The sequence below is a fragment of the Amblyraja radiata genome, chromosome 24 (assembly GCF_010909765.2).
Source record: "Amblyraja radiata isolate CabotCenter1 chromosome 24, sAmbRad1.1.pri, whole genome shotgun sequence".
Lineage (NCBI taxonomy): Eukaryota > Metazoa > Chordata > Chondrichthyes > Rajiformes > Rajidae > Amblyraja > Amblyraja radiata.
In genome coordinates this window covers 10,386,643-10,412,832 of record NC_045979.1, presented here as the reverse complement: position 1 = coordinate 10,412,832, position 26,190 = coordinate 10,386,643, and the positions used below count along the sequence as shown (strand labels likewise).

The following is a 26,190-nucleotide window of genomic DNA, read 5'->3' as shown; positions in this document are numbered from 1 at the left end:
TTTGGTGTGAGTGTGTGTTTTTGTGTGTGTGTGTGTGTGTCAATGTGTGTGTGTATGTTTGTGAGTGTATGTGTATGTTTGTGAGTGTGTGTGTGTGTGTGTGTGTGTGTGTGTGTGTGTGTGTGTGTGTGTGTGTGTGTGTGAGTGGTCGAAGTGACTGAGCTGCCAGCCCAAGAATCCATTTAGCCTACAATGTACTACTAGCCCTTTGGAAACCAGTCCCTTCGGCCCGCAACACCATGCTCCAGCAACCCCCCCCCCCTCCTCACTGGCCAACAATATTGGAATTGTTGGAGAGGTGGAATATTGCGTTGGGGGACCTGCCCTGCCGTGTGAAGCTGGGACCCAACAGGTCCCATTTAGTCTAGTAACTTTATAAAGACAAATCAATTGAAAAACAAAATTATCAGCAAGGTTAGCAATACCTATATTCCTTGGAAACCTTGTTATTGTTTTGATGTAATTAGGAGGCAGCCATGATCCCAGGGTCCTCGCTGCCTAGCAACCATAAAACAAAGCGCGGGATTGGTCAATTTGCGTCCGACCTCAAAGTCAAACGTGCATTGATTGGATATTTACTACTCTGAAAAAAATTGAGGTTTTTCTCATATTTAAAAAAAATCTGCAGGTTTTGGTCTTGACGAGTTTCAGGTATATTTATATAATATTTATACACAATATGTTAAAAATTCAGGTAGTTCCGTGAGTTGGGTCACAAACTTGAACAAAAAAGCACCTCCGCCCACAATCCTCCAACATTTTTGCCACCTCCAAAGGGATCCCACTGCTGGTCGTATCTTCCCCTTTCTGCTTTCCACAATGACCGTTCCCTCCATTCCCTCCTCATGCCCCTGTCCCACTTAGGAAACCTGAACGGAAATCTCTTGAGGCTTTGCGCCCCACCCAAGGTTTCCGTGCGGTTCCCGGAGGTTTTTGTCAGTCTCCCTAATGGTCGAAAGTGCTTTTCCGGTTCTTGTATGTTCCGGCGATTATTTCAAAAAATTTAAAACCGGCCGCGACTAAAAATAGGTTGCCATTTTAAAAATCGGTAACAGGTTGCAGGTATTGGAAGGCTACCTGCAACCTCCGGCAACCACCTTCAACTAGCATCGCAACCGGCTTCGACTAAAAAATTACCGATTTTTAAAACGGCAACCTATTTTTAGTCTCGGCCGGTTTTAAATTTTTTGAAATAATCGCCGGAACATAGAAGAACCGGAAACCACTTTCGACCATTAGGGAGACTGACAAAAACCTCCGGGAACCTCCAGTAACCGCACGGAAACCTTGGGTGGGGCGCAAAGTCTCCAGAGGTTTCCGTTCATGTCTCCTAGTGGGACAGGGGCATAGACACTTTCCTCTGCAACTGCAGGAGATGCAAGACCTGTCCCTTTACCTTTCCCCCTCGACTCCATCCAAATGACCCAAACAGTCTTTCCAGGTGAGGCAGAGGTTCACTTGTACCACCTCCAACCTCATCTACTGCATCCGCTGTTCTAGGTGTCAACTTCTCTACATTGGCGAGACCAAGCACAGACTCGGCAATCATTCGCTGAACATCTCGTCTCAGTCCGCCTCAACCAAGCTGATCTCCCGGTAGCCCAGCACTTCAACTCCTCCTCCCATTCCGAATCTGACCTCTCTGTCCTGGGCCTCCTCCATTGTCAGAGAGAGGCCCAGCACTAATTTGAGGAACAGCACCTCATAAAGTGCATTCAGAAAATATTCAGACCACTTTTTCCCCATTTTGTTACTTACAGCCTGATTTTTAAATTGATTCATTTTTTTAATCATCAATCTACACACAATACCGCAGAATGAAGAAGCGAAAAAAGCTGTTTAGAAATTTTTGCAAAGTAATTAAAAATAAATAACTGAAATATCACACAAAATTGCTTGGGTTCATCCCGTTTCTATTGATTATCCTTGATATGTTTCTACAACTTGATTGGAGTCCACCAGTGGTAAATTAAATTGATTGGACATGGTTTGGAAAGGCACACATCTGTCTGTATAAGGTCCCACAGTTGGCAGTGCATGTCAGAGCAAAAACCAAGCCATGAAGACAAAGAAATTGTCTGTAGATCTCCGAGACAGGATTGTGTCGAGACAGAGATCTGGGGAAGGGTATAAAACAATTTCTGCAGCATTGCAGGTCCTGAAGAGCACAGTGGCCTCCGTCATTCTTAAATGTAAGAACTTTGGAATCACCAGGACTCCTCATAGAGCTGGCCGCCCGGCCAAACCGAGCAATCGGGGGAGAAGGGCCTTGGTCTGGGAGGTGACCAAGAACCTGATGGAGCTCTTTGGCCTGAATGCCAAGCACCATGTCTGGAGGAAACCAGGCATCGCTCATCACCTGGCCAATACCATACCCACAGTGAAGCATGGTGGTGGCAGCATCATGCTGTGGGGATGTTTTTCAGCGGCAGGAGACTAATCAGGATCCAGGGAAAGTGGAACAGAGCAAAGTACAGCGAGATCCTTGATGAAAACCTGCTCCAGAGCATTCTGGACCTCAGACTGGAGCGGAGGTTCACCTTCCAACAGCACATAGCCAAGACAACGTTGGAGTGGCCATGAATGTCCTTCAGTGGCCCAGCCAGAGCCCGTACCTGTGTAGATTGATGATTTAAAAAAATGAATAGGGCTGTAACGTAACAAAATGTGGAAAAAGTGAAGGGGTCTGAATATTTTCTGAATGCACCGTATTTCACTTGGTTAGTTTACACCCCAGCAGTATGAACATTGACTTCTCGAACTTCAGATAGCCCTTGCCCTCTCTCTTCATTTCCTCCCTCACCCCACACACCTCAGTTCTGCCATTAGTTCCACTATCTTCTTTGTCCTATCCGCTCATCAGTCTGAAGAAGGGTCTCGACCCCTCTCCAAAGATGCTGCATTTTGTGTCTACCTTCGATTTTACCAGCCACTGCAGTTCTTTCAGAGTTCCCTTTAACACACCTAGGGTGCCATTCTTCCAATGCAAGCCAGGTTCACGAGCAGAGCAGTCACCAAATGCAGCGCCGTAGCTGTCTGCTAACACACCAATCGAGCTGTTGCACCAGGTTCCATTGTGCTGCCTCTGTCCCTTCACTGCAGCAAGCTCACATGCATGCCGCCCAGGGCTGTGTCCAGTGCAGCTCTGCCCCTAGAGCAGCTAAGCGGGCAGTGACTGTTGAAGGTGGTGGCATTGCTCCCAAGGTGCTTCAATGCAGCATGGTCACTGGCACAGCAGCAATGCAGTCGGCACTCTGCCATGCAGCATGTTGATTTTGCTAAAGCAGCCCACGTGCACCAATGTTATTCACACTGCAGCTCCACTGGAGGCAACGCAGCCCAGTTGTTCATTTGCCCCTGCTGCTGCAGCCCAGCTGCGTCATCCATGGCCTGGGGCACGAGAGGCCAAGTCCTTGAGGGATGGATAATTAATTATTAATGTTAAAAATGATTATGGGAGAGGGCAGAAGAATTATGGGGAGAGGGAAAAATGAATCAGCCGCGATAAAATGGCGGAGATGGGCCTAATTCTGCCCCTATGTCTCGTGGTCTTTATGTGGTCTTGAGGAGGCAGTTGTACAGGAAGATCGCAAATAATTAGTCGTGCACCATCTCAGCCATGGCGCTGAACACGAAGACCATGGCGATCGTGCCGACGATGTATGCTATGCCTTTAAGCAGTCGCCGGTTGATGTGGCGGCGTACCACTGGCATCTCGGGCGTCTCGAGGTGGAATGAGGCGACCCTACGCCCATGCACCCAGCAGCGGTAGATGCCGCGGTCGGAGGGCATCACGTTTTGTATTTCGTAGATGCCGCCTCCCATGGCGTCGACCAGCCGGTGTCTCCCGTCACTGTTGCCACTTCGGGTGATAAAGGTGGAGTCGCGCTGCCAGAGAACGGGCGTGTACACTGACGCCCCCGGGCATGTCATCCGGGCGTTGTCAAGGATGTCATGGTACATCAACTGCTGTATTATTTTGCGAGGCTCCACCCAGTCGATCGCAGGCTCCTGACCCAACCACCACCAATCGCCAATCTCCGGCAACCCCACTGGTATTTCCTCCTTCTCGCACGGCTCGCGGCACCATTGGTAGTGGAGCTCGGCGCCGCGCCGGGGCAAGGACTGCCCAATGTGCAGCTCCATTAGGCCACAGGGCAAGGTGACGCCATTCACCTCCAGTGCCTCGCCCTCGTCCTCGTCCTTGTCCTCATCGATGTCCTGGCTTAGTTTGGCGTAACAGAAGCCCATCACCTTCTGCTCCCCTATTACATTGCACCGGTCACAGTCCTGCCATGGTCCCCAGCGGGTGTAGAGCTTGACCATGTGCTGGGAAGAGCCCAAGTTAACCCTCAGGCTCTGGTTTGACATTGTGCTCTCCCCCAGCCCTTGGTGGGACACGTAAAGCAGAGACGAGTCCTGCACATCCACCTGGTAGGCGGCTAGGGTGGAATTAGCCGACCTGCACAGGTACAGGCCCGTGTCTGAGGTCTCCGCCTTGTTCATGATCAAGGAGCCGCTCCGTAGATTGGCTCGCCTTCCCAGTTTGCCCATCGCCCTGCGGTGCTGCCTCAAGTGCCCGGATCTGATGAAGGTGCGGGGTTTTGCTTGAGGCTGGCTAAGGTCTTGGTACTGCCAGTAGATGGAGTCTTCCGGTACTTCTGTGGCACTCGGGCAACGCAGGCTGAGTGGGTTGTTTGACAGGAAGGCCAGGGAGCAGGGGGCTGTGTCCGAGCAGTAAGCCAAGTCGTCCTCCTGGTTCATGAAGGTGAGCAAGGCGCCCATTACAGCCAACGTGACCAGAGTCGAAAGCAGTACTCTGCGCATCATGCTTCACTGATGGTTCGTCCAGTTGACTGTGGGCTGGAGCAGGGACGTAACTGTCACCATATCAACGGCTCCCCTGACCTCATCAATGGACCCCTTGTGACTCCCCGTGACCTCATCAATGGACCAAAAAAGGTGAATTTATTATGGGGAACAAGGAAATGGCAGATGAGTTGAACAGGTACTTTGGATCTGTCTTCACTAAGGAGGACACAAACAATCTTCCTGATATAGTAGTGGCCAGAGGATCTGGGGTGACAGAGGAACTGAAGGAAATCCACATTAGGCAGGAAATGGTGTTGGATAGAATATGGGACTGAAGGCTGATAAAACCCCAGGGCCTGACGGTCTGCATCCCAGGGTACTTAAGGAAGTGGCTCTAGAAATCGTGGATGCATTGGTGATAATTTTCCAATGTTCAATAGACTCAGGATCAGTCCCTGTGGATTGGAGGGAGGCTAATGTTATCCCACTTTTTAAGAAAGGCGGGAGAGAGAAAACGGGGAATTATAGACCAGTTAGCCTATCATCGGTGGTGGGGAAGGTGCTGGAGTCAATTATAAAAGATGAGATTGCCGCACATTTGGATAGCAGTAACAGGATTGGTCCGAGTCAGCATGGACTTACGAAGGGGAAATCATGCTTGACTAATCTTCTGGAATTTTTTGAAGATGTGACTAGGAAAATGGACAAGGGAGGGTCAGTGGATGTAGTGTACCTGGACTTTCAGAAAGCATTTGATAAGGTCCCACATAGGAGATTAGTGGGCAAAATTAGGGCACATGGTATTGGGGGTAGAGTGCTGACATGGATAGAGAAGTGGTTGGCAGACAGGAAACAAAGAGTAGGGGTCCCTTTCAGAATGGCAGGCAGTGACTAGTGGGGTACCGCAAGGCTTGGCGCTGGGACCGCAGTTATTTACAATATACATCAATGATTTGGATGAAGAGATTCAAAGTAACATTAGCAAATTTGCAGAAGACACAAAGCTGGGTGGCAGTGTGAACTGTGAGGAGGATGCTATGAGAATGCAGGGTGACTTGGACAGGTTGGGGGAGTGGGCAGATGCATGGCAGATCAAGTTTAATGTGGATAAATGTGAGGTTATCCACTTTGGTTGCAAAAACAAGAAGGCAGATTACTATCTAAATGGCGTCAAGTTGGGAAAAGGGGAAGTACAACTTATGAAAGTAAGCATGCAGGTACAGCAGGCAGCGAAGAAAGCGAATGGCATGTTGGCCTTTATAACAATAGGAATCGAATATAGGAGCAAAGAGGTCCTTCTGCAGTTGTACAGAGCCCTAGTGAGACCACACCTGGAGTATTGTGTGCAGTTTTGGTCCCCTAATTTGAGGAAAGACATTCTTGCTATTGAGGGAGTGCAGCGTAGGTTTACAAGGTTAATTCCTGGGATGGTGGGACTGTCACATGCTGAGAGAATGGAGCAGCTGGGCTTGTACAATCTGGAGTTTAGAAGGATGAGAGGATATCTCATTGAAACATATAAGATTGTTAAGGGCTTGGATATGCTAGAGGCAGGAAACATGTTCCCGATGTTGGGGAGTCCAGAACCAGGGGCCACAGTTTAAGAATAAGGAGTAAGCCATTTAGAATGGAGACGAGGAAACACTTTTTCTCACAGAGAGTTGTGAGTCTGTGGAATTCTCTGCCTCAGAGGGCAGTGGAGGCAAGTTCTCTGGATGCTTTCAAGAGAGAGCTAGATAGGGCTCTTAAAAATAGCGGAGTCAGGAGATATGGGGAGAAGGCAGGAATGGGGTACTGATTGGGGATGATCAGCCATGATCATATTAAATGGCGGTGCTACTCCTGCACCTATTGTCCCTTGTGACCTCATCAATGGGACCCTGCCACATCAATGCCGCTCCTCTTACCTCTTCCACAAAGGGTGATGGAAACGTTGTCACCTCAGTAAATAACATCCACAGATCACACGATGATACAAATCGCCTCTTTCATTTCCCATTTCCACAGCAAATCAGGCAAACTATTTACTGCACAAATCCATTTGAGATGAAATAAAATACATCTTTCAAATATCCAAAGTTACCTCTGTACCCTGTTCTCAAGAGTCAAGATATGTCCCGGACGGGGCAATGAAATTCTTACTTGCTGCAGCACAACAGAATATGTGAATATGTAAACATCGTACATAATGGGGGAAAAAATAAAAAGTTCAATAAATAACAAATATAGTGCAAATAACAAATAATAATCTAGTCTTTTGCAGTTCAGAGCTCAGAGCTTATTCGTTGTTGTGTTTAATAGCCTGATGGTTGTAGGGAAGAAGCTGTTCCTGAACCTGGACATTATAGTTTTCAGGCTTAAACCTTCTTCCTGATGGCAATGGTGAGATGAGTGTGTGGCCAGGATGGTGTGGGTCCTTGATGATTTTGGCTGCCTTTTTGAGGCAGCGACTACAATAGATCCCTTCGACGGTGGGGAGGTCAGAGCCAGTGATGAACTGGGCAGTGGGCACAACGTTTTGTAGACTTTTTCGCTCCTGGATGTTCAAGTTGCCAAACCAGGCCACGATGCAACCAGTCAGCATGCTCTCTGCCGTGCACCTGTAGATGTTTAGGAGAATCCTCGTTGTCATGCCGAATCTCCGTAATCTTCTCAGGAAGTAGTCACTGATGTGCCTTCTTTACAATTGCATCGGTGTGCTGGGTCCAGGAAAGATCTTCTGATATATGCACGCTCAGGAATTTGAAGTAATTGACCCTTTCCACCATCTTCCCATTGATATAAACAGGATTGTGGGTCCTCATCCTTCCCCTACCAAAGTCCACAATCAGTTCCTTGGTCTTACTGATGTTGAGAACCAGGTTGTTGTGCTGGCACCATTTGGTCAGTCATTCAATCTCACTTCTATACTCTGTCTCGTCCCCATCTATGATTCGTCCAACCACAGTGGTGTCGTCGGCAAACTTGATGAGCATTATGTCAGTTGACAAGCATTATGTCCGGCTACGCAGTCATGGGTATAGAGTGAGTAAAGCATGGGGCTGAGCACGCAGCCCTGAGGTGCTCCTGTACTAATTGTTACTGAGGATGAAGTGGTTCCTCCAATTCGAACAGACTGTGGTCTGTGGATGAGGAAGTCGGGGATCCAGGTGCAGAGGGATGCGCAGGGGCCCAGTTCCGTGAGCTTGGTAACCAGCTTTTTTATTTTTTTATTCTTTTTTAATCAAAAATATTTATTCAAATATTAAAATAGTATTTACAATACAATAAAACAAAACACCACCATAATACAAGACAAACAAATATGCTAAGCAACTGCTAAACAACTATATTGCAATCCTTGTCCAGGATACATTCAACCCCCCTCGGTGCCCAGCGGTCGCGGAACTCTCTCAGTGTGCCCGTAGACAGGGCGTATTCCCTTTCTATCCGCACCCGGGCACGGCGGAGGGGGAGCCCGGTCAACGGCAACCAGGTTCCAGACTCTCAACAAGTCCCTGTAGAAGCCGGGCATCCCCATCAGGACCGCACAACTGACGCCCACCATCGGGATCCGCATACCTCCTGGAAGGAAGCGGCTCCGTTGGAAAAAGAGCGTCGCCAGCACGTGCCACCTGGGAGGATGCCCTGAGTACAGGTATCTCTGCAAGGTCCTGAGGCGGAGAGCCGCCAACTTGGTGCGAGTGCACACCAGCGACTGACTGCCCTCCTCGATCGGGAGACTCAGGACGGCTGCAGAGACCCAGTGCTTTCCGTTGCCCCAGAAGAAGTTGGGAGAATATATAACTTAATTCAAAACCTCTGCCGAGTTTAAAGGACCTAAAAAAAAGATCAAGATGGTGGTAATCTACAAACTCCCACGACCTTCCATGACTATGTTCACGAACTCCTACGATTATGTCTACGAATTCTCACGACTATTTCGATGTCCTTGCGAGTAAAAAGTTGCAATTTCTTTCATCCCGACCCGTGGACAGTTTTTATCGGGCTGGAAAAAAGGTCCCGACTTACCTGATGCCACGAAAATCTACGGCTAGCATAACGAGCCCCTACTATATATCTACGAACTCATATGTTACGAACATTCTGCGAGTTTGAATCAAGGGGAAAACTCGGGAGAATTCGGGAATTACGTCGTGAAAGTGGGACAGGCCATTTACACTAACATGGGACTTTCACGGTTCTTGTGATCACTGATCACCGGCCTCGTGTATGTGGGTGTGTGTGGGGAGGGGGGATGCCCCGTCCTCACCCAGCGTCCCGTGTGCGCATTTGCAGCCAACAAGTGTGTATCCAGCCTTTGCTGCTCCACGGCCGCGGGGGTCGCCAAACGTCTCACCTTGCCGACAATGGGGTCTCGCGCCAGCACGGTGTCTGGAGCTGTGGCCAGGTGTCTGGCGTTGAAAGTGTGGCCGGCATCGTGGATCCCAGTCTGGGATAGAGGAGAGAAGTGGTCGGGAGCGCTTGGGGGAGTTTGAGGATCGTTCCCGATCTGTAGGGCAGGTATCTGGGTGATAGGGTGTGTTGGCGACCGGGGCTCAGACTCTAGGACACGGGTGGGCAGGATGCTCCTTATCTGAAGGACTGCGGTCTGGGACAATGACCGGGGTAGCAATAACGGCAAAGCTGCGAGTGACTGGGAACGGGTCTCCCAATCCTCAACATGAAGCAATCATGTACAATAAACAGCAGCCCGCGGGCAATCGGTTGATCACTAATGATTGCATCGATATCTTGCTCGTTGCTAATTTATGAGGCAGCTCCTCAAGCGGGAATATCTCGCACCTCCCAAACCATGAGTTAGTCTTGGTTTTCTCAATTGTTTTTGGATTGTCGGCGAAGCAAAAGAAAAACAAACGATTAAGTGAATGAATTGCTGCTTATCAGGGATGGAAATCGCTTTTAAAACATGGGGGGGATGGGGGGGGGTCATAATGAGGCCTGACATCTAGGACAGGCGTCGGCAACCTACGTCCCACGGGCCGGATATGGCCCGTAATCAGAAATCATCTGGCCTGCATGCGTATTTTTTTTCAATTGGTTTTCCCAACCTGGGAACTGCAGCCAGTCCCGGGGCATGCAGGCGACCTGGGCGCCACAGCTAGACCTGGGGCAAGCGAGCCAACCTGGGAACTGCAGCTAGTCCGGGCTGCTAAATTCTAGGAGCTGGCGGCCTCCAACTGGAATTGACCTTGAGGGTTCTGGTCGCAGAGCCTGTGGACATACCATCACGGAGCTGGCTCACTTCAGAGGCTGTGGTGACTCGGGAGATTTCGGTTTTGCTGCAACGTTTCAGAAAACATTGGGGGGGGGGGGGGATTGTCCCCCCCATCTCAAAACATGGGGGGGGTCAGAGGTCAGCATCCAGCGGAGCTTTTGTCTGATCAAACCCTCCCTATAATATCACCCAGATACACATCACTCCGGTAGACACAAAATGCTGGAGTAACTCAGCATCTCTGGAGAGAAGCCTGCTGGTGATGTTTCAGGTCGAGACCCTTCCTGTAGGGTGCGTTTTTCCAGCATTTTGTGTCTACCTTCGATTTAAACCAGCATTTGCAGTTCTTTCCTACACATATCAGTCCCGTCCACTTTGGTCTTTAAACAACAGCCTTTTAGACTTTAAAGATGCAGCGCGGCAACAGACCATCTGGCCCACCGAGTCTGCGCCGACCAGCTATCACCCCGTTCAGTAGCCAAAAAAGTGGGGGGTGCTGCAGCCCCCCCCCCCCCACGGTCCCGCGGCCCATGCTTGATGGGAAACCTCCCAGCTACGACACTGACCACTCGGAAAGGGGTCAGACAGCAAAAGAACAGCTACCACAAATGATAGTGGGATGGGTAAGAGCCTCATTTCAAGGCCAACATTTATGATGGCAAGAACATGCGATGTGCAACTTGTAATAATATTTGAAGGATGACCTACGTGGTGGAGTATAGAGTTAATGATTGGCCACTATTCATTTGCTTGCAGGGATGGGGGTTGGGGGAGGGGGGGGGGGGGGGGGTGCAGTTGGTACCATTTGAGATGGAGGATTCAAAAGGAGAGTAGTTAAATTAAAGATAACCTACCCAAAAGTAGACACAAAGTGCTGGAGTAACTCAGGGCACTGTCTGATTCATCTCTACACCACTGCAAACATTGAACTGTCTGTGAAACTGATTCACTGCAATGCTGAGAATATGTTCTGCACTTTTATCTACCCATTTGCTCTACCTATTGTACTAGAGTGCGACTTGATTGTATTTATATACAGTATATCGGATTCAGTTTGGATAGCATGCAAAACAAAGCTTTTCACTGTACCTCGATACACGTGACAATAAACCCCTTTACATGGTTATCATTGTATTGAAGGAACCGGGCCTATTCAGAACAGTTGACAGATCAGAATACCAGTAAAAGAACATGACTGCTTAATATAATGCAGTTGTTCACATGTAATGTGTTGTTTTGAATTGGCTTTTGCAACTTTTTAAACTAAATCACATAAATGTTGTTAAGCATACTAAACAAATATGCGTTCTGGTTAAGTTCATACAATGAAAATTAAAACCATAAGAGAAACAATTGATTAATGTTGATTGAAGTTTCTCCTTCAAGATGATCCATGCCGTTTTAGTTGTATAGAATCCTTCATTGTCCCAGTTGTCATGAACCAAGGATTCCTGGGATTTATGCCACAGTATATTTACATTTGAAAACTTGCTGACTATAGTGAATACAGTCAAACACTTTTACAGTACTTTCACATTCAGAGAACTGGCTGTCAGGTTCTTCAGCTTACGAAATAAGTGTTGGTTTCAACCAAGGTGAAAATAGAACTCAAAGTTCTTAGCAAATGGAATTTGGGTGAAACTAAAGCACAACACAAGAAAGAGACACGAGGGAATTAGCTCATCACGGGCAGTCCTACGGGACTTTCAGGGAGAATACGAATAATGGTTGAAAGACTTCGTCAGTTTCAATAAGGTTACATGGGATTTACATAAAGATGACCGAGATGAGCTATTGTGATTTGTTAATAACTCACTAAGGTCTAGGGAGGGTGAAAAGTGAACATTTCTGTGGACAAGAAAGGCATTTTGAATGAGCTGTAATTTATAAAGGATAGATACCAAGAAGATCATGGGAGAAGGCAAACGTTCAGATTGCATGGGAATGAATCTAAATGTGTTTCAGCAATAATTCAAGAGAAATACAATGACGGTAAAATACTTTATAGAAAACGTAGAGGCTTAAGGGCAGGAAGATTACACTACTCGGAAGACACGAGTTTCATGTCAGGTTTGAGGTCTTCATCTTTAAAAACCGTCATCCTGAGTAAAGCCAAGGAAGTACTACTTATACTACTACTACTACTACTACTACTTTGATTCAGTGAATGAATTTCATCATTGATGTCTTTCTTTGCTGAGGGCTGTCTCCTGGTATATGGGAAATTATCCATGGACAAAATCTTTGGATGTCAGAGGGCAGTGTGGTGCAACAGGGGAAGCTTGATGGAAAATATTGTCTTAATGATGTACAGAGGGATCTTGGAGTCCAAGTCCATAACTCCCTGAAAATGGCAACACAAGTAGATAGCATAGTAAAGGTGGCATAAGGTATGCTTGCTTTCATAGGGTGCGGCATTGATTATAAGAGTCAGTCTGAAGAAGGGTCACGATCCGAAACGCCACCCATTCCTTCTCTTGAGAGATGCTGCCTGTTCTGCTGAGTTACTCCAGCATTTTGTGTATATCTCTGATGTAAACCAGCATCCGCAATGCCTTCCCACACATTTGGAGTCAATATTGCATGCATGTCTGGTCTTCCCCACATAGGATGGATGTGGAGGCTTTGGAAGGGCTGCGTGGGTAGTTTAACAGAATGATGCCTCGATTAGGGGTTATTAGCTACAGGGATATGTTGGATAGACTTGGATTTTTTCTCTGTAACTCCAGTGGTTGAGAGGAGACCCGATAGAAATATATAACGTTATGAGAGGCATAGGTAGGGTAGACAGGTCAGAATTTACTATGCTATCTACTTGTGTTGCCATTTTCAGGGAGTTATGGACTTGGACTCCAAGATCCCTCTGTACATCATTAAGACAATATTTTCCATCAAGCTTCCCCTGTTGCACCACACTGCCCTCTGACATCCAAAGGTTTTTTTCCCAGGATGTAAAAATCATTTACTGGAGGGCATAACTTTAAGATGAGAGGAGCAAAGTTTAAAAGAGATGTGCAGGGCAAGTTTTGTTTTTACACAGAGGGTAGTATGTGCCTTTTAAGAGATTTTTGGATAGACATATGGATATGGAGGGATACGGATTACGTGCAGGCAGATAAGAGATTGGCTTGGTGTCAAGTTTGGCACAGACATTGTGGGCTGAAGGGCCTATTTTTGTGCTGTCCTGTTCTATGTTTTGTGATGTTGAATGCAAGGCCTAACCTCTCACATGCCTTGGTGAACAAGTCCATAATGGATCAGAGCTAGCTTAAGCACAAGCATTGTCTTCATACTGGAACTTGACTACTAAGATTTGGATGAACTTGGTTCTGGAGTGTACTCACCACAAGTTGAAGTGCTTGCCATTAAAATTGTTAATGAGGTTGGTCAGATTAACTCTGTAGGAAGTGTTTCAGGGCAATGGCACTGACTTGTTTGATGTTGTTCTACAAAGACTGGTGCTGTTGTAGACAGGTTGATTAGGAACAAGGCTAGATAGTCAGCTGTGCTATGATTCTAACAAAAACAGAGTAAATTTAGATGCAAGGTACACAAAAACAATGGTCATGACTTACAAGTTCTCGTAATTTGACTAACTCATCTCCCTTGCCAAAACATGGATTGCGTACCCAATGTACTTGTTCGTATTTGTAATTTAAATTAGCTATATTAAATTTTGTATAGTTTAGAAATCTTTGGCGGTCAACAGGAATAGACCTATTGCAAACACCAGGCTGATTGTTGGCCAACATATTTCAATCAATGGAGACAAACATACATAAATGCAACACAGATTTAGTTTCAACGTTTATATGTTCCCCTAACAATGAAACCAATATCTAAGAGAAAAATTGAAAAATTGTATCATATGCTTTAATCAAGAGAGTATGTCAATTGAAATTATAAACAAGATAAAATTGAGCAGAGAATTTATCAATATTTTGAGATCTATAAGCAATATACCAGCTTTCCCTCCAGATCTGTGTCTTTCTACAAAACCATATAAACATTGAATCACACAATACAAAAACTACTTTATTACAGTGGAAATATAATAAATGCTATAGAGGCTTTATCCAAGTTACTGTATCTTTCAGTTACTTTAAACAAAGCATTTACAACACAAAAACTATGAATTTGGCTATAACTATCAGTTCACCATCAATTAATTGATTAATTAGAATTGACGCAAGGAGGTAGTATCAGAAAATCTGACTGTATATTAGGAAACAGTTTTAAATTATGGAATTTCCCGTGTTGCATTTTGTACAATATTAAACATATTATAATCATCTTTTATATTCACAAAACCCGATCCGCATCAAAACCTACCTTGAATTAATCAAACAGATACTTCTGGAGATCTGATGTTCATACCCTGCATTTTTTGTTCAAATGCTACACAGGTTGCATTTTACTAGTATTTATTAAAGATGACTGCATGTACACTTTACAGATTTAAGCATAAAAATAAAAGCGATGATATGATTTGAAATATATTTTACTGTAACCCAAAATAAAAGGTCATGTACATTTAAAAGCACATTGCAGGAATAAAGCTGCCAATGCCGAAAATACTTTTATATCCTCCATCCTACACTTGCATTCCTGTACAAAATCTGACAATGGTATAATGTTATTGACGAAACATTCGATATGTACATTCTTCACATTCACGTTTATAACACCATTCGGATGCAATTCTATGAACCAGAGCTTTGAACTAGTTTGCAATGGATCTGAACAGTTTGAATAAGAATGAGTTTGCTTGCTCAATTCTGGCTTTGGAATGACACACACTGACAAGTTTGGGCAAGTACTGTTTAAGATTTTTCTAATCAAAATCAGGCCATTAGTGGTAGGGGTGCGTAAATACAAAAGTCTGTGGACTATTTTATTAGAAGGATCATCAATTGAAAACTTATTTATTTAATAACGAGTGCCTCTCTATTAAAATATATGAACAAATTGGACAATAAAGTACCTTGAATTGAAAGGCAAACTTTTTGTTGTCTGAATTATTTTAAAGCCTTTTCTGGAGAGTAAAACAAGTTTCATTCAAAACAAGATATTCATTGTTCACACACGTTTTTGATATTCAACATTCTTAAAAAATCCAAACTATCACGTGGTAAGCAGGAATGTAAATACAATAATGCTCCAATCTTATTTTGTAGTCTTTGTTCTTTCTCGAAGGAAGGAAACATTAGGCAATGCAAACAATTGTTGATCATTTAAGGGAATCTGAGATTATTTTGCTTGAAGGAACTTATTTGGAAGAAGCTCAAGATAATGACCGACTCCCTTCTTGTCATGTGTCTTTCACGCTTATAAACTATTATGCCCGATGATGCAATGCAGACCGTCCACTCTGAAACATTGGAAAACTATTCTGAAACACCTGGTGCTCATACAAGTTCCATACAGTTTTCAATGTGGAATATGTTCTGGTCCTCAATTGTGAATCTTGAAACAGGTTTCTTATTTCCACTGAGTTTCATTTCAACTGTCCATTTAAAGCATGTCCTCCATTATGAGTGTGTTTGAAGGACAGTTGACAACGATTAATGGAAGTTCTCTTCCACTCTCTCCAGCAGTTGCATAACCCCTCTCTTCAGGCCTTCCAGATAATTTTACACCTCCAACCTATGCCCTCCTGATCCTCGAAAACTTGATGTACTGGAAGATCCTGCTACAGGACGTTTCTCTGTGGTAATGTAAGCAAGTAATTAGAAAACATTTACACAATGATATGTGAAATAATTTTATAAACATTAGTCAATGCAGTCTTTTTTTCACTAGGAGATTTAATAAGAGACATTAATTTTCCTATTGTGAAAGAATAATTTCGGCCAAAAATGCACAAAATAAATGATTGGACTGAAGGATTAGATTGCTATTTTGCCAACCTGCTGTCAGGGAAAGCAAACAGTAGTACCTAACACAGTTGAATGATTCTGTTTATTGCTAATGCTTTTGTGTTCTTGTAGGAGAGGAAAGGAGCTGCTTGAGGCTTTAGTGAGGTTGAGTGCTATTCCCGTATTACTCTCACTCTGGGCAGCTTATCCAACCTGCATGTCCAACCTGAGACTCCTGAAACAGACACTATGCTGAGTTCTGGCATAGAAACAGATTACCAGAAGGACAGAGTACAAGATTTAAGGACTTGCTCAAAATCTCCTTGTGAAGGTGCAGTGTCCGGTAACCGGACGTGGCGTCCAAGGACGAGAAGCCAAAGCAAAGAAGTGGAAGCCAAATAACCCAACGGAAACAAAGCCGAAACGCCAAATAACCGAAAGGGTGGGACGCCTAAAAGCAAACTCACCGAATGGCCGCTCTGCTGAAAAGTCAAATAACGGACATGACGTCGCCGGGGAGGCGGGAGTTGTCAGTGATTGGTCCAGACCCCCGCGTCCATCACATCACAGGCCGATGGAGACGGGCTGGTGGGGGTCATTTTCCCACACAAGCACTCTGAACCCGAGCACCAAGTTGTAAGCGGCCAAAGGAGTGCATCCCTCAGGACAGTCGGCCATCTTGGGGCCAACTACCGGCAGCAATCAGTCGACCGTCGCCATCATCCGACCGGCACCCAGCCCGTCACCGTGCGGCCACATGGGGGAGACGAGGCGGAGGGTGGCCGCACTGTGTGATGGACATGGGGGTCTGGAACAATCGCTGACAAGTCCCCCCCCCCCGGTGAAGTCATGTCCGTTATTTGACTTTTCGGCAGAGCGGCCATTCGGTGAGTTTGCTTTTAGGCGCCCCACCCTTTCGGTTAGTTGGTGTTTCAACTTTGTTTCCGTTCAGTTATTTGGCTTCCAATTCTTTGCTTCGGCTTCTCGTCCTTCTAATCCACGTCCGCACACGGCAGTGTCCTTACCGACCCCTGGATGTGTCTGGCCCATGACTGCTTAAAATATTGAAGTAATTGGGTCAAGTTGGGAAAAGGGTAAGTACAACGGGATCTGGGGGTCCTTGTACATCAGTCTATGAAAGTAAGCATGACAGCAGGCAGTGAAGAAAGCGAATGGCATGTTGGCCTTTATAACAAGGAATCGAATATAGGAGCAAAGAGGTCCTTCTGCAGTTGTACAGAGCCCTAGTGAGACCACACCTGGAGTATTGTGTGCAGTTTTGGTCCCCTAATTTGAGGAAGGACATTCGTACTATTGAGGGAGTGCAGCGTAGGTTTACAAGGTGAATTCCCGGGATGGCGGGACTGACACATGCTGAGAGAATGGAGCAGCTGGGCTTGTACATTCTGGAGTTTAGAAGGGTGAGAGGAGATCTCATTGAAACATATAAGATTGTTAAGGGTTTGGACACGCTAGAGGCAGGAAACATGTTCCCGATGTTGGGGGAGTCCAGAACCAGGGGGCCACGGTTTAAGAATGAGTAAGCCATTTAGAGCGGAGACGAGGAAACACTTTTTCTCACAGAGAGTGGCGAGTCTGTGGAATTCTCTGCCTCAGAGGGTGGTGGAGGCAGGTTCTCTGGATGCTTTCAAGAGAAAGCTAGATAGGGCTCTTAAAAATAGCAGTCAGGGGATATGGGGATAAGGCAGGAACGGGGTACTGATTGGGGATGATCAGACATGATCACATTGAATGGCGGTGCTGGCTCGAAGGGCCGAATGGCCTACTCCTGCACCTATTGTCTATTGTCTAATTTTTGGGATGGTATTAAAGGGGGTGTCCCACTTGAGCAACCTAATTGGCGAGTTTAGAAGAGTTTAAAAAAATGACATGTTGAAAACCTCCTTCGACTATGTAGAAGACTAGCTACGACTAACTTCGGGAAAATTGGACACCGAATAGTGGAGAGTGAAGACGACTTCCTTCGATCACCTTCGACCTCCCTTCGACTATGATGAAGACTATCTACAACTACCCTCGATTACCTACGACTAACATGCCGACCTATTACGACTAAACTTATGAGTAAAAAAAGTATAGATTTTTTCCATGGCGACTTTTTTTTACTCGCAGGCACTTTTTAACATATTGAAAAAAACGCCGCGATCTAGCTGAGGCCTCGAGTACGCAGAGACCACTCTCGAGCATGAAGGAGAGTCACGAAGACCTCCTACGACCTCGTGTCGACCATGCTGCGAGTATGAGTTGAGGGCAAACTCGTCCAATCAGTGGAGAGTCTCTAGTTTCCACACAAACATTTTGCTAAATTAATGTCTTGCCATCAGTTATATTATACAGTAAAGTAGGTTTATGTTCCTGGACCTCGACCTGAAAATACAGCGAGGCTGCCTGTACTTCTTTAGCCAAAGCCCAGCAACTCTGATATTCTATTATATAGAGGATCAAAATGCAAGTAAATGACAGGGCTGTAGAGAGAAAGAGCTGTGGAGAGTATAATGGAGAAGTGTGGAAAGTAATTGAATTGAGCAGATTGACTGACCAATTCCTTTGAATGGTTATTGATCTGCACTCTTCCCTCTCGTGGATGTTGCCCGATCTGCTGAATATTTCTTAATTTCCTGTTTTTATTTCAGATTTCAAGCATCTTAAGTATTTTTGCCTTAAAGCAACAACAATTAAAAATGATAAATAAGCACAGATAAAGCAGAATAAAAATCAAACTGTAATTTTAAAGGAGTTGGCCCACTGAGAGTAGTTGGAAGTGATTATATATTGGAGCCAATATTGCTACAACATTTATACTGATATGATAGATGATTTTTGAAATAGTTTTGACAAGTTTGGATTTGGTAGCCAGCCTGAAGGAGGCAAGTCCGACAAAATCAATTAAATTGAAACTTTAGATGGAAGCATTCAAATTGTCTGCAGACATATCATGGATTCAGACAATAACTTGTTGACTGTTGCAACAATGACAGAAACACATTGTGACCCACATTAAGGACAATGACCTGGAATTTCTACAGCCACTCCCCGAGCACTTGGTGGGTGATCAGCAATCCGTCTGGTTAAACACAGATGTGAGAGTTGTCTTCTAGAAGAAGCCCAGCTTCTGTGATATTATGGCCTGTGCCAAGACAGCAAGGTTCATGTTTTTCTTACACGATTAGGACAGCCAGTTATAATAATTTTGGGCTTGCACTTTTTGATGTAAATTTTCAAACTCATACAAATTAAAAATTTGGCAAACATTTCCCCCCAAAAGCACAATTAATTTGAATCTTGTTGGTTACCTCCTGGTGCAATCGGATGCATTAGTCTGTTCATCTGCACATTCCAGTGCTTTACGTGTGAGCTTGCTTGATGTAATTTTCGTTGTGCAGCCTATAAAAGGAGAAATATTGTCAGATACTCAAATCTTGCATTAATACCAATAACCAATCAATGGAAAATAGATTCCCCAGTTAATTTTAAAACACTTGTTTTTCTGAGAAGCCTTTATTATTCCATCACTGCCAAAAAGACGTGCAAGCTGGGCTCATGCAGGGTGAAGCCCAGTAAAACTTTGAGAGCACAAACAAATCCAGATAATGTCATTGTCATGTTTCATTCAAGTGCTTCATTGATTGTGTCATGTCATCGAGTCATACAGCTGGAAAACAGGCCCTTCAGCCAAACTCGGCCGTGTTGGCCAAGATGTCTCATCATATGTAGTCCCATTTGCCAGCATTTGGCCCATATCCCTCTAAACCTGCCTCAACTACTTCCTCTGGCAGCTCGTTTCATATAGCCAACAGCCACTGTGTGGAAAATGTTGCTCCTCAGTGTCTTTTTAAATCTTTCCCCTCTCAAGTTAAACCTATGCCCTCTAGTTCTTCATTCATCTACCCTGGGGAAAAGATTGTGCTTTTACCGTGTCTATTCCCCTCATAATTTTATACACCTCTATAATATTACCCCTCAGCTTTATGCACTCCAAATAAATAAAGTATGAACCTGCCCATCCTCTCCTTATAGCTCAGGGACTTGAATCTTGGCAACATGCTTGTAAATTTTCTCTGCACTCTTTCCAGCTTAATGGCATCTTCCCTAATAATGTTAACATAATTCTACATTAAAAATGTTTGAGTCATTTTCTTTTTGATATAAATAAAAGTTAACTTAATCCCTGTTTCTTTTAGATATGAAATAATCGTTGTCATGAGTTGAGAATATCAGCTTAACACGCAAATTTGCAAAGAACTAACAGGTCCAGGGTACTAGCCATATTTGTCCCAAGTCTCAATGAATCCTAATATGATCAATGACAAATGAATGAATGAATGATATTTTATTATCACATGTGACATGTCACAGTGAGATTCTTTGTTTTGACCAAATGGTCAAGAAACAATTTGCACAACTTAAATACAATCAGAAATTGCTGGAAAATGCCCCATTGGTCGGGCAGCAGTGTAAAGTTTTCAAAGTTACAATATTTACGAGAAAATGGACGGAAGTGACGGCGGGTGAGAACAAGTGGAATAACATTGCTGAATAGGCCAGGATGGTCCAGGGTTGAGGTAAAAGTAGTTCAGACGGTGAGGAAGGCCATCAGAAGACACAGTGGGATTTAGATCTGTTACGGATGTGGCCAGAAAAATGGCTGATCACTTCAATCCAAGCAAGTATGAGGTGCTGCACTGGGAGACTGCTGCAAGGGGAAAATATACAGTTGATGGCAAGGCCCTGAACAGCATTGATTTACAGAGGGATCTTTGGGTCCAAGCCAATAGCTCCCTGAAAGTGGCATCACAAGTAGATGGAGTGAAAAACAAGGGGTATGGTGTAGAAGGAATAGAATCAAAGAACATCAGATGCTGGTTAATACACAAAAGGACACAAAGTGCTGGAGTAATTCACGAGGACAACAGCATCTATGGAGAACATAGATGTGACATTTTGGGTTGAGACCCTTCTTCAGACTGATTGTGTGTGTGTGTGTGTGTTGGGGGGGGGGGGGGGGGGGGGAGAGGAAAGCTGGAAAGGGGAGAGGCAATTTTTTAAAAGTCAGATAGGATCCATCCAAGTTGTATGCATAGAAATCCTTGATATTCTCACAGCAGGTTAAGAATGTAATTAATAAAACACATGGAATCCTTATCTTGAAATAAAGAACCACAGAGTACCAACGCATAGAAGTAGGGAATTACAGTAAAATACTAGTTTGGTTGTAATTGGAGGATTATGTAAAGTTCTGGGCCCCCTCTCTCTCTGCCTCTCTCTCTGCCCCTCTCTCTCTCTCCCTCTCTGCCCCTCTCTCTCTCTTTCTGCCCCTCTCTCTCTCTGCGCCCCTCTCTCTCTCTCTCTCTCTGCCCCTCTCTCTCTCTTTCTGCCCCTCTCTCTCTATCTCTGCCCTTCTCTCTCTATCTCTCTCTGCCCCTCTTTCTCTTTCTGCCCTCTCTCTCTCTACCCCCCTCCCTCTCCGCCCCTGCCCTCTCTCTGTATTTGCCCTCTCTGACCTCTCTCTGTCCCTGCCCTCCTTTGTCTCTGCCCTCTCTCTCTGCCCTCTTGCTCTACCCCCTCCCTTTTTAGCCGTGCCTGCAAGTTGAGGGTTATGCGTCAGTGGATAGGGCTGGGGATGGGGTAAAAGGAGCGATTGAATAATATTAATATAATATCTAGGGAGGGTTAGTGTGTGTTTGTGTGGGTGGTTAGTGTGTGTGTGTGGGTGGTTAGTGTGTGTGTGGGTGGTTAATGTGTGTGTGTGGGTGGTTAGTGTGTGTGGTTAGTGTGTGTGTGTGTGGGTGGTTAGTGTGTGTTTGTGTGGGTGGTTAGTGTGTGAGAGACGCCGCAGGCCACCGCTCTTCCCCCCCCGCAACCGCAAATTGAGGGGAAGGGACCCAATGGGTCCCACTTGGTCTAGTATTCAATAAAAATCACATATTAATGTTTGCCCCTCAATTCCTATATACTATTATCAAATAATGTCCAACATTTAGAAAGTATTGCCTTCACTTGTAACAACATCTGGCACGAGCCTCTTGTTAATCTCATAAACCATGACTATTGTTATGAGTCCTGAAATATACGTACCGCCACATCCTGGTCTGCTCGCTGCCTGTTGACCCGCACTTCCTCCAGTTGTTTCTGAGCCTCCTCCAAAATCAAAGTTTTATTTTCCATCTCTTGTTTTAACTCTTGCTTTTCTCTCTCGGTTTTTATAATTAGCACTTCCTGCTCTTCCTTCAGCTGCATGAGTTCTTTCATCTTCTCTTCCTCCTCAGTCAGCAAGCTAATACAAAACAAACCATTGATGTCAGCAATTCAGAAGCACATTTTCATGCTGCTTTGGTGTGTACAAGAAATCTGGAAAATATATTCTGCAATTCTGCTTGGTCACTGGGGGACCATTTGTGCAGCCTTTGGTGGGGCAAAGTTAGGCACCATCAGCTCAGACAGCCAACAGGCTTCACAAAATGGTTTTGAGCTGGAGAGCCTCATCAACCATCACATCTCTCAGTACTACTAATTGTGAATGTATATGACATATACAAACAAGCACACATACTTTAGGTCTGTGCAAAAGATTCAAAATATAAAAAAATGTGTAATATTTAAAAAATACATCCAAAATGCTCTCACTTCGAAAAAACAATTAAAAAAACGAAAACTAATCAAATAATACAATAAGCTCCCATCATTATACACAATTCAAATGCCCTATTGAAATGAATAGGGCTTGGAGCAGGTTAAACCATGTACAGTGTCAGTGGGTAATCTTCCCAGCATGAGAACTGAGAAGCCTCAAGAATACTGCTGCTCCACTAGACCAATGCAACACTTAGCAACACAGGCTGCTTGTTAAAATAAATGGCTTTAGCTGACAGTACAGTAAAATGTGAACAATTTCTGGTGGTAGCACTGGAGTTGCGGCAAAAGATTTGGTCCACAAACATAAATCATATTTGCCCAACCTGTCAGTCATTTCAAACCATTCAATGCATTTACATTTCTGCCTCAGAAGTTGGACCAGTTATTATCAGGGGTTTCTCCTTTACATTAACGAGCCCAAGCGTAGACTTGGTGACCGTTTTTCTGAACTCTTGCACTCAGTCCATCTAGGACTGCTGGAACTCCCCTTCCCATTCCCATATTGACCTTTCTGTCCTGGGCCTCCTCCATTGCCAGGGTGAGGTCACATACACACTGGAGCAACAGCACCTTAGGCAACTTACAACCTAGTGCTATGAACGTTGTAATGTCCATATTTTAGGTACCACTCTACCCTATTCTTTATCTTCTTCCCTCCCTCCATCCTGACCCTGGTGTATGTGTGTACCCTCTCTCCGTCTCTCCCTCTCTCCCCCTCAGTTCCTTTCCACAGATCTCTCCCCCTCTGGCAATGCATTTCATTCATCTTTCAAACCTCTTCTCCCTGTATCAACACCCTTTTGACTATTTTGTAAATGGGGTGAGAATCCAGAAATCAGAGATGCATAGGGACTTGGGAGTGCTGGTGCAGGATTCCCAAAAAGTTAATTTGCAAGTTGAATCTGTAGTAATGAAAGCAAACTCAATGCTAGCATTTAATTCAAGAGGGCTTGTACACAAAAGCGTAGTTGTAATGCTGAGCCGCCTATGTATCTCATCTTGCCCCGTAGACACAACACAAAGATAGCCTGATAAACAACAGACAATTTGTACAGCTGCTGTTTTAAACCACAGTCCCATGCATAGAAGGATCTGCGGCCTATCGTGTCCAGATCGCAAACAACTGTGACACAACTCTGTATTGGCAGTTTAAAATGTTAAACAATACTGCATATTGCAAATCAGTCCTGCACTGTTTTTAAAGGTTGAGTTCACAAACTCTATCTGATCCTCGTCGCCATTGTAAGATATTACGGCTTCAGCTTGTAGATAGAAACAAGCACAGGTTTTCAGTACACGCTGTTGCCAGTGTGGGTCTTCTTTATTTCACAAAAGTACACTGCACATACTCACACATATTCACGACACTGATCAAGATATTGAATATATCACATGACACAAATCATACCATTATAGTACTCGGTACTTAAAGTTACAGTTATATACACTACACGTAAGTTTCAATGAGGTCCTCCTTCATCCTTCTAAACTTTTAATGATTAAATTAAAGTTCTGAACGTGTTTTTGTTCATTGTACAACTACAAGTGCACAATGAATTATGTAATTCTACATCAGGCTCTATGAATGGATGTGTTTTGCTGATGCAGTGTTTATTTAACACTGGAACAGCAGAGAGTCATACAATAACACTATTGCTGACATGTCAATGCATGTAAAACAATGTCAACAGTGTTAAGTGATCCAAACAGTTTCACTAAACAGAAGCATGTGCATGCAGGGACCAAGTGATTTAAGAATATTCAAGAAGTGTAATATCTATAGATCTCAAACTATAGATTGCCGATTACTGTGTGCTCAGGAACTTTGCATTCTAAGTAAAATTCCACCTTGATTCACACTACTATCATCAAATAATTAAACAGCGATTTTCCTGTGAGATATTTATGAAATTGTCAAAGCTGGGTGAAGGCCAAGAACACAATTAGGATCGGATATTTTCAAAGACAGAAAATTCAGAAAGTAGTGTTTAAGTGATGCTCGGCTTAGGTTTTGTAAACCCTAAGCTTCAGCGAGGAGCGAGTCTTTTTGGCAGAGAAAATATTAAAGCCAGATTAGCCTACGTACTCAAGGTTTTATCAGATTCCTTATTTGTTTTTTTTCTTTCTAAGATGCAACAGCAAAATTAGCACGTTGGCCATTACAAAGGAATCACAGATTAATCAAGTATCAATTTATCCCATAGTTATTCCATCATGTACATACGTATAAACTTTAAAAAAAATAAGAGTAGTCCTATTTACTTGACAAATCTGCATACTAGCCTTTCGTCTGCATTGAAACAGCCAGATATGTCTGCATATCAGAGCTCTGTAATCTCTCTCAACTAATACTTTATGGTTCTTATATATTATCTGTCACAATGAACAATTTTATATTTTTCCACATTATACTCCCCGTGCCAGATCTTTACACTCACTTAACTGTATCAATATCCTTCTGTAGCCTCCTCATGTCCAACTTACTTTCCTACTTATCAGTTTCATCAACAGAATTTAACATCCTTCACTTCCTTCATCCAACTCTTTTCTTTAAAAAATAAATTGCAGTAAGCGGAGGCTTCAGCACAAACCCCTGTGGTGTACCATTCCTTATATTTTGCAATCAGTAAAATACTCATTCATGTCCATTTCCTGATATGGCAGACTGTTGCCCACTCATTATACCTGGAGAGCTTTTATTTTCCATGATAATCTTTTCCAATGTCTTCTGAAAATCCAAATACAATACTTCCACTAGTTCCCCCTATATCCTATACCCACAACATATTACTTTTTCCGTGAATTCCAATTAATTGGATACACACGATTTTCATTCATAAAATCACATTGTCCTTGCCTGAAGACTGCATTTTTCTGTGCCCCATTATAATGTCTTTAAAACGAGTTTTTAGAACATTCCCGATGGCAGATGTTAAGCTAATTGGCAAACAGTTTTGTGCTTTCTCATGTTGTATTTAATTTCAAGACAGCTTTTGTTCCACCATTAAGTAGATTTGTATTTTCCTCTTACTTGGTCTGTGCATATCTCTTCGATTCCTCTTCCTGCCGAGCAGATACTTCAGCAAAAAGAGCTTCCTCTAAACTTTTCTGCATGGCCTCCAGTTCTTGAATCCGCTTTTTCTGACGTTCTGCCTCTGCCTCCTTTAATTCCATCTCTACTTGCATGCTGGCTCGAGCCTGAAGAAGAAACATGGTCATTATATAGGCCAACAAACAAAAGTTGCATGTAGCTAGCTCTGGGTTACTGAGTCTTTCATCTGAGATCCAATCCCAAATATTGCAATTGATTGACGGAATGGAAATTTCCCAACGGCTCACTGTAAACTCATTCCTGGTCCTAACACCATTTACTCAAACCCATCAACCAAAAACTGTACACAATTTTACCCAGGTAAGTTTCTGGGAGTAAGCAGGAAAGTACATCTCTGAGGCATGTACTGAGTAACTTTGTAGAGGTATGATACTACTATTCTTGTGTCACAGTGTTGAAGTGGGATCCATTCCCTACAAATAAAACCATTCATCTCGATCAATGCAACTAAAATTACAAACAACAATATATACTTTTCTGAATTAAATAAATGTTTTATTTCTCAGGAAGAACTCTTACTCCAACACTCCACCAGA

At 44.1% G+C, this 26,190-nt stretch overlaps 3 protein-coding genes across 3 annotated transcripts in view; all 3 read right to left on the bottom strand.

Moving 5' to 3' along the window:
- The window catches only part of LOC116986560 (protein FAM187B-like), a 33,163-nt gene extending 28,116 nt beyond the window's left edge, over positions 1-5,047 (bottom strand). Inside the window, exon 1 of the mRNA XM_033042157.1 lies at positions 4,909-5,047. The gene's annotated coding sequence lies outside the window, so the exon portion shown is untranslated. The remainder of the gene's footprint in view (positions 1-4,908) is intronic.
- Positions 3,530-4,913, bottom strand: LOC116986762 (protein FAM187B-like). The gene has a single exon (XM_033042408.1). The coding sequence runs from the start codon at positions 4,828-4,830 to the stop codon at positions 3,598-3,600; it is 1,233 nt and encodes a 410-aa protein (XP_032898299.1). The 5' UTR covers positions 4,831-4,913; the 3' UTR covers positions 3,530-3,597.
- Positions 5,048-14,441: 9,394 nt separating the features above from the next.
- Positions 14,442-26,190, bottom strand: part of def6 (DEF6 guanine nucleotide exchange factor) — a 126,858-nt gene continuing 115,109 nt past the window's right edge. The window contains exons 9-12 of the mRNA XM_033042407.1: positions 25,574-25,740; positions 21,985-22,183; positions 19,203-19,293; positions 14,442-15,737 (exon numbers count right to left, since the gene is read on the bottom strand). Coding sequence (XP_032898298.1) covers positions 15,664-15,737; positions 19,203-19,293; positions 21,985-22,183; positions 25,574-25,740 — 531 coding nt within the window. The 3' untranslated portion in view covers positions 14,442-15,663. The remainder of the gene's footprint in view (positions 15,738-19,202; positions 19,294-21,984; positions 22,184-25,573; positions 25,741-26,190) is intronic.

Coding starts and splice junctions, on each gene's coding strand:
- LOC116986762 (XM_033042408.1), bottom strand. CDS start 4,830: ATGATGCGCAGAGTACTGCTTTCGACTCTGGTCACGTTGGCTGTAATG.